The sequence below is a fragment of the Bidens hawaiensis genome, unplaced genomic scaffold (genome assembly GCF_021521415.1).
Source record: "Bidens hawaiensis isolate Kalapana, Puna unplaced genomic scaffold, B.hawaiensis_p1.1 tig00055047_1, whole genome shotgun sequence".
Taxonomy (NCBI): domain Eukaryota; kingdom Viridiplantae; phylum Streptophyta; class Magnoliopsida; order Asterales; family Asteraceae; genus Bidens; species Bidens hawaiensis.
The window spans coordinates 21,362-29,651 of record NW_027499939.1 but is presented as its reverse complement, the minus strand read 5'-3'; the positions used below and the strand labels follow the sequence as shown (position 1 = coordinate 29,651).

The 8,290-nt window shown below is 36.5% G+C and overlaps 1 protein-coding gene across 2 annotated transcripts; it reads left to right on the top strand.

Moving 5' to 3' along the window:
* Positions 1 to 611: 611 nt before the first annotated feature.
* LOC143600906 (uncharacterized) lies at positions 612 to 4,835 on the top strand. Of its 2 annotated transcripts, none has more exons than XM_077078453.1 (2): positions 612 to 2,686; positions 4,376 to 4,835. In XM_077078453.1, the coding sequence occupies exon 1, from the start codon at positions 617 to 619 to the stop codon at positions 2,606 to 2,608; it is 1,992 nt and encodes a 663-aa protein (XP_076934568.1). In that variant the 5' UTR covers positions 612 to 616; the 3' UTR covers positions 2,609 to 2,686; positions 4,376 to 4,835. The 2 variants fall into 2 exon arrangements, with proteins under 2 accessions (XP_076934568.1, XP_076934567.1); XM_077078452.1 differs by having other exon boundaries at positions 612 to 2,669; positions 4,376 to 4,834.
* The last annotated feature ends 3,455 nt before the right edge of the window (positions 4,836 to 8,290 follow it).

Sequence of the window (8,290 nt, the reverse complement as noted above, 5' to 3'; positions counted from 1 at the left end):
CGTCGTTTTTCCTGCTACACCAACAAGGTCCACTCAATCGGTTGGATATCCCAACATATTTTTGGCATTCTTGGTTTATGACCTTCCAATGGGCTTGGGCCGTTTCTTTACCTCGGTATTCTTCTGGTTTGCCCGCTATTCAGGCGGCTTGAAAGTTTGCTATAATTAAAATTATTTTCACAATTAATACTAATTTTAAATAAATACTAAATAAAGTTAAATAAATACTTAATTTATTAACTTACCAACGTCGGGATCCACCGAAATGTCGATCCAAGCTTTTGTGAGAGCTCCTTCATGATCCTCCGTCCACGCTAACTACTCACGTGGCGCCACCGGCTTTCCCGATTATTTCTTTTTGTGTTTACGGGTCGTCTTTTGGGTTGAACCATAGGCCCGCGCTTATTGAGTCTCCGACACTGTCATCGGCTCCGGTTGGCTAGACCCAAACACCAGCATGAGGTTTTGAGGGTTGAGGAAGTTGGCGTACATGTTTAAGTTCGAGCCGGAAAAAAGAAATAAATAGTTTAGGCTCGGTTAGTTTCTGGTGTTCGAGAAGTTGATTTGTTGGTTTTGTGGAGTAAGATGTTAGCTCAGACAACACTAAAAGATCCTGATGCGTTTGAAACACGGTACCCTCGATTCCTCTCTATTTCAGTTAACCCCGTCTTCATACATCCAAATCATTCGCCATTGCCGTGATAACCCACACCTCGCTCAAAACTTCATCCACTCGGTCGCCACCAGTCACCCAAAATTCAACCACTCACTGCTCTCACTCGCCACCGCGGTCCACACACTTTCTGTAAACCGGAGACCGTCCGATGCACAAGCATTCTTGCTTAGAATCATCCAAAAGACCCGGGTATCGCGCACCCAAATTGTGGACTCTTTAATATCATCATGTGGGCCGAACCCCTTTGTTTTCGACCTGTTGATTCGAACGTATGTGCAATTCAGGAAGATAAGGGAAGGCGTAGAGGCGTTTAAGTTGGTTAGGAAGAAGGGGGTTTCGGTTTCCGTAAACGGATGTAATAGTCTTCTTGGAGGGCTTGTCAAAATCGGGTGGCTGGATTTGGCTTGGGAGGTGTATCATGAAGCCGTTTCGAGTGGAGTGAAAATGAACTATTACACGATGAATATCATGGTTAATGCCACCTGCAAGGACCAAAAGTTTGATAAGGTCAAGAGTTTTTTGTTGGAGTGTGAGGCCAAGGGTGTTTTGCCTGATATTGTGACGTACAATACCTTAATTAATGGTTATTCTGGTGTTGGTCTTGTTGATGAAGCTTTTGAACTTATGAGTTTGATGCGGATTAATGGACTCGAACCGGGGGTGTATGCGTATAATGCTCTTTTAAAAGGCGTGTGTAGAAACAAAGGTTTCGAAAGTGGGAAGGAGATTGTGAAGGAAATGGTGAAAGTCGGGTTGAGTCCGGATGTGGCTACATACAACACGTTTTTAGTTGAATGTTGTAGAACACGGAATGTTTTGGAAGCCGAAAGGGTTTTAGATGATATGTTGCAGAATAATATTGTTCCGGATTTTGTTACTTACAGCTTGCTTATCGGGTTGTTTTCAAAAGGCCCGAATCTTGATCGGGCTTTAGGTTATTTCAAGGAGATGAAAAGTATCGGGTTGGTACCCGATAATGTTATTTACACGATTTTAATAAATGGGTTATGCAGGCACGGTGTGATTTCAGAGGCGATGAAGTTGCGTGATGAGATGGTGGATCACGGGTGTGTTTTGGATGTGGTTACATATAACACCCTTTTGAACGGATTATGCAAAAATAAAATGATTCACGAAGCTGATAAACTTTTTTATGAGATGACCGAAAGGGGTGTACATCCAGATTATTACACGTACACGACACTGATTAATGGATATTCCAAAAGAGGAAACATGAATAAAGCTGTCACTTTATTTGAATCAATGGTTCAGAGGACTTTAAAACCGGACGTTGTGACGTATAATACTTTGATTGACGGTTTTTGTCGGGAAGGTGATATGGAAAAAGCTAATGAGTTATGGAATAATATGATATCTAAACATATTTTTCCTAATAGTATTACGTACAGTATTTTAATCAACGGGTTTTGTAGCAAGGGTCGTGTAGCAGACGCGTTAAAAATATGGGATGAGATGATTGGTAATGGGATTACACCAACAATCGTGACATGTAACACGATTATTAAGGGCTATTGTAGGTCTGGGTTACCCGTAGAGGCGGTTACATTTTTGAATAAAATGGGTTCTAGTGGTGTTACTCCTGATAGTATTACATTTAACACACTTATACATGGGTTTTTGATTGAAGACCAAATGGATGAGGCGTTTGACTTGGTCAACAAAATGGAAAGTCATGGGTTGTTACCGAATGTTGTTACATATAATGTGATTGTTGACGGGTTCTGTAAACATGGGAGGATGCGTGAAGCGGATGCGATTTATGGGAAAATGATTGATAAGGGTGTAGATCCTGATAGAACTACTTATACGTCGTTGATTGATGGCCACGCGTCACAAGAGAATATGAATGCAGCATTTTGGTATCATGATCAAATGTTGCAGAGGGGATTTGTGCCTGACGATAAATTTTGATGTGGATGAATTTTACCTTTTATTAATTGCTAAATAGCATTTGGCGGGTCTCAACAAAGAGGTACATTTTGAGTACAGGTAAACTGGCAATCATTTAGTACGGCTTGAAATTGACTTGCTGGGTTAAGCTGTTTACGATTTTATTTATTAAAACTTAGTGTCTAATATGATTAGATTTTAGTTATGTAAATGTTAGTTGAGTTATTTGATTAAAATGATGTAGGGTGGTGTTAAGGATTAAAATTTTTTTCTCAGTTGTTTGATAATAACTGTTACAAACTTGAAATAAAATAGTAAATAAATGAAGGATGTATGGGTGTTTACGAGACGAGCCAAGCACGGCATCGTCTAGACTCAAGCTTGGTTCCTATAATTTATAGGAGCCCGAACTCAGCTCATTTCGAGCTCTACTTCTAAAGATCGAGCTCGGTTCATGAGTAGCTAGCTTTCCAAGCTTGAGCTCAGCTCATTGATTATATGTTATTTAATTTATAGGCATAAGTAATTATTCTTTTTATATGTATTTTAACATAATTTATATATCTGTATAATAATATACATTATAGTTATTTTTATTATGATTTTATATGTAATAATTATTATTATAAGTATGTATTTAATATATTTAAAAAATTTATAGATATAATAGGCTCGTTTAGATTCGCGAGCTAGCTTGAGGTTGATAAGTGCTCTAGCTTTTTTTATTATACAAGCTTATTTTTATGCTCAAGCTCGTTTAAACTTGGCTCTATTTGAGCTTATAGCTAGCCGATCTTAAGTAACTCAAGAGCAGCTTGGCTTGTTTACACTTCTTCGATCATCATAAATTTGTTTGATTCTCAAATATCCAATTTTAAAGTTAGTAATTTTAATCTTCAAATGTCCAAATTTGTTATTTGGTCAAAGGAAGTTTACGAATTAGAAAAATGTTGCTTCTACAAGTTTTTTCAAAGATTCCGGTATTAGGCTGCCACTTTTAACCGAAACTCTACCCGAAAATCCCAAACCCGAACTAACCTGACACAAAAATCCTGAACACGAGAAGAAACTAACCCGAATCGAAGTAATTCGGGTTGGTTCTTGGTTTGATTTCTGGGTTTCGGGTCAACCCAAAAACCTGAATAAAATTTTAGGTTTAAAAATTAAAACCAAATATATTTTGATGTTTAATAGGTTAAACTTAGCCACTTAGGTTATAAGAATCTGGACCATATCTACGGCTCCCATTCCACCTATTGTAGACCGATTATATCAGTTGTAAAAACAAAAGCAGTAATAGAGGTGGTAAAACAGACGGGTCGGGTAGGCTGGGTAACAAGTGGAAATATGTTCGGGTGAAATGGGCAGTGTTTTGGTACGGATGAAACTGGCCCTGCTGGATTAAGCTGTTTAATTTTTTTTTTTGTTCAACGATTAGTGTCAAATATGATTATGCTATCTAATTATTAAGTGTTAGTTGTGTAATTTTATTAAGATGAGTTTAAGTCGTGTTAAGCATTAAAAATGCATTTTAGTGACTTTTGACATCTATGACCCATTTCTTTTAATGATAATATTTTATGTCAACTCATTTGATACTATATTTGATTTTCCACTTTTGGCCCATTCATAAGTAATCTGGTTGATGAATGGGCCAGTTTCATTATTTGATACTATATTTGATTTTCCACTTTAGAAAAGTTATTGTCAGAATTAATAGCATGATTTTGTTTTGTTATCTTTACTTGGAAACTGCAAGAATTAACAGAAGCTTTTATGCATTAAAAGGTACCATGAGCCTTTGATGACTCGTTGACATAGAAGCGGCATTACATGATGCAAAAGAGGTACGAATAAATATTAGCTTTTGAGTTGGACAAGTGGTCTTCACTCTTCAGGAGGTTATGGCACACATTGAAATTTCTGGTAGTATGATTCTGACTTGAAGCGTTTGTTGGAGAAACATTTCCCAGAGCTAAATGATGGAATTTATGGAAGTAAGATTCTGACCTGACCTGAGACCTTGCGAGAACTAATTGATATTCTATGTTGTATCCGGAAAAAGTTACGCACATTACACCCAAGTATATAAACATAAAATGGTTTAGGGTTGATAACTGTTCAACGTCAGATTAATTGAGTAGGCCATAGCGCGATAGCGTGAACTCCAGGAATATAAAGTGCAGGGATAAAACTTAGTCCTTGGGAATGAAAGACAATTCCATGTATTACTAGTTAATTATCTTGACCGTTTTAACTATTTTTTACAATGTATTTATCCTTAACTTTTGGTTGACGTGTTTAAAAATACCTTTGCAGGTCATATATGATGTAAAAAACCAATCTCAATTTGTGGTAGTTAAAAGGCGAATGTGCACCTAAGAAGCACCCAAAGGGCAAAGAGTTTGCCTTTTGCCTAGCCATAATGCTTAAGAAAAACACCGCCCTAGTAACAAAACGTCGTTTAATAATTGAAAAAGTTAAAATGATATACAAACAACATAACTGGCGTAAAGATACAATTTATAGGCTTTTTAATGTTCACTTAACAGGCAAATTGATGGCTGGTTGCAAACTACATAAGTTGCAGGCGTTGTGAGTGCAAGCAGTTTAAATTCGAAAGTGGGGCTGAAGCTGCAAAGTGCATTTGGCTGTTGACTAAATGGGTGCAAAATACACTCTAATAATATTGGAGCTAACATTGTCGTTTTCTTTATTTGTTCTTTTTTTTTTCTTCTAAAAGTATACTTCTCATCACTTTATAAAATTGGTAGAATTCCGATACTGCTATTATTATTACTTTATGTCTTGTTTTAATTTCGATAATGTTTATATTAGGGGTGGTAATCTTAAATCAAACCTTTTCAAATGAGTTAATTTGAGTTGTTTTAAAAATTAAATGAGTTGGTTTGGATAAAATGTTTTAACTATATGAGGTCATTTGAAATTCTAACCTTTTATTTTTGGGTCAAAATGGGTCGACAAGTTCAAAGAAATGGGTCAATGTGGGTTAGTGTTCTAAGGAAATGTGACAGGTTTTGGATTGGAACGAGGTTCATATTGGAACGGGTTCGGTTCAGGTTTCAAGCCAACACGAGTTTTCACTCGTGACGGGTTGGGTTTTGGTTTCTTTTTTGTCGTTCCGGACTTGTTTTTTGTCCGTTTTTCAGTTTCGTTTTTGTTCGGTTTGAATTCTTTTTAGTTTTGTTTTGATTGTTTTTGTTTGATTTCGATTGATGCGGTCCGTTTTGCCCTTTTGTTTTATTTTCGTCGATTTTTTCGGTTTCGGTTCGATTCTCGGTGATTTTTTTATGGAACAAGGACAACGCAGGAAATATTTTAGGTGCTGTATGTTTTTTAAGACAAAAATTGTCTGCAATATGTTTTCATCTGATTTAATGTCTGCAACTGAAGATGTGGTCTGAAGGTCTGCAATCTGAAAATATAATACTGTTTGTTTTATAAACTGGATATCGTTTGCATAAGCTGAAAATTTGTTACCTATCATATATATTACAGTAGATAAAAGTCATTTAACGTTTGTAGACTGCTAAAATAATTGGTAGTGGTGTACGAACTATGAAAGTGGGTGGTGGTAGACGATTGTGGTAGGCGGTGAATGATATGGTCTAAAATATATATATTATTGTAGAAACTAGGTTAGGTACCCGTGTCTTATACGGCGGGTTGAACAACTTAAAAGAATTATATATAAAGTTGAGTATTATGCATTAAATAATTGCAACTATAATTCACAAACTTAAAATAAATCAAAATCCCTAAATAATCTTTCGATACAACATTAGATGATACACTAAAAATATGGTAATAGTTAAATTAGAATAGTATTACGAGAACATAACTGGTTCAGTCGAAACAAAAATGAACCTGTCATAAGTGAAGAAAGCTTCCGGTTAGTCAAATAATGTATAGTAAAGAGAATCGATATGGTTTTGATCAACAATATATGGATAGAAAGAAACAGATTACGGTTACAGAGAAAAAGAAGGCGGGCCGAGTTCAGTTAAAGATCCACGTGTTTTTAACAATGAACCCGAGTAAGTTTTAAAGGCTAAAATGATTAATATATCTGTAAATGTTTTATATATATAAAAAATGATATAATTCATACAAGAGAAGTTAAATAACGAAAAATGTTTAATTTATAGAAAACGTTTAATAAACAAACCTAACTTTTTTTGAAGAAACAACCGGGCCCCACATCTAATGGAGTTAGAAGCCCACAGAAAAATATATTTAATTCGATGAGTTGGGAGATGATTTCTAACCTAGGCTGTATAAGTTGAAAGAATATACATTATTAGAAGGGGAGAAGGCAGAAGTATCACTTTAAAAAAGGGGCTCTTAGACTATCCTCTATGGTGAGGGGCTTCGAAACCCCTCCGCAGTGTCACGTCAGTGCCACGTGGACACTGGGGGCTTCGAAGCCCCACCTGAAAGATGCCCCTCTATAGTGAGGGGGCTTCGAAGCCCCTTAATTTTTTTTATAAAACAAAAAAAAACCAACACAATTTATTAAATACAATAATAATAAAAATCAAACTAAATTAAACTTAAAAGCATAAAAATAAAAACGTACAAATAAACGAACCGTGAAATTCGTTGTCTTCGTCTGCGTATTTTGCCATTATCCTTTCAAATTAAACAAACCGTAAAATTTCCGAGCACTTGATCTAAACAAACAACAAAGCCCCCCGACTCATGTTAACAACCCACACCCCTTACCCACTCACTTTAGCACCACCCCCTTAATCATCATGTCAATTTTGTATCTTCATCTTATCCTGTGCACCTCCTTCGCCTTCTTCTCCAACAGGCCTAGGGTTTCATTCTCTTCACAATCCTACGCTATCATCTTCAAATTAGCGGTTTATGGACTCAGATCGACACCACAGGAACTCGTAGAACTACTCGAATCTCTTTAATCTCGAGGTATTTTGCTCTATTCTTCGTTTAATTCGCTTCACGGTTCAGTTTTGTTATTTCGTTAACGTTATGTAGTTGAAAGGGGGCCCCCATTCACACCACAACGGCGCCGATCGTTGGAACGATCTTTGTCTCCGCGCCCCACCACCAAGGGCGTCCCTTGGTGGTGTTCCGCGCCCAAAGGCGCCCGCCAACTAAGCCAACGGAGCCCCATAGCGGATGGTCTTATAACACAGGTCTGACGTAAAATCCCGGGACTCGGATGTTATTTGTGACGCAAGACACAGATATATTCAGAGCATAATTATTATTCTTTCGGAGCACGCGCATGTTCAATCGATTAGAGAGTGCCGGTTAACACCTACTCATTCAAACATGGTTCTTTTGGTTTGATTTTATTATAAACCTAGTTGACTATCTTGATTTGTTCTTGAGCATGATTGTTGGCTATACCCCTTAGTTACCTAGGTTTTTGATGACTACTTTGTGATTTGCAGATTTTTATTGGTTTTTGGTTTCTAATGTCGGATTAATACTAAAGTAAAAAATCTTTTTACAATTGATTTGATGTGTTTGCGTATTTAGTTTTGATTTATTATTAATCTTTGTTCCACATGTGTCTTGTTGAATGTTTTCAGTTATAGATGCATGTATAGGTCGCTTACTGTGTTTGTGATTATTTATGGTTTTACTAGACGTAGTAATCCATATGAACATTGGTTAGTTATTTGTTAGAGCTTTATATTCTACCTATCT

Excerpts from the sequence above, each read along its gene's own strand:
- LOC143600906 (XM_077078453.1), top strand. The coding sequence starts at position 617 with ATGCGTTTGAAACACGGTACCCTCGATTCCTCTCTATTTCAGTTAACC.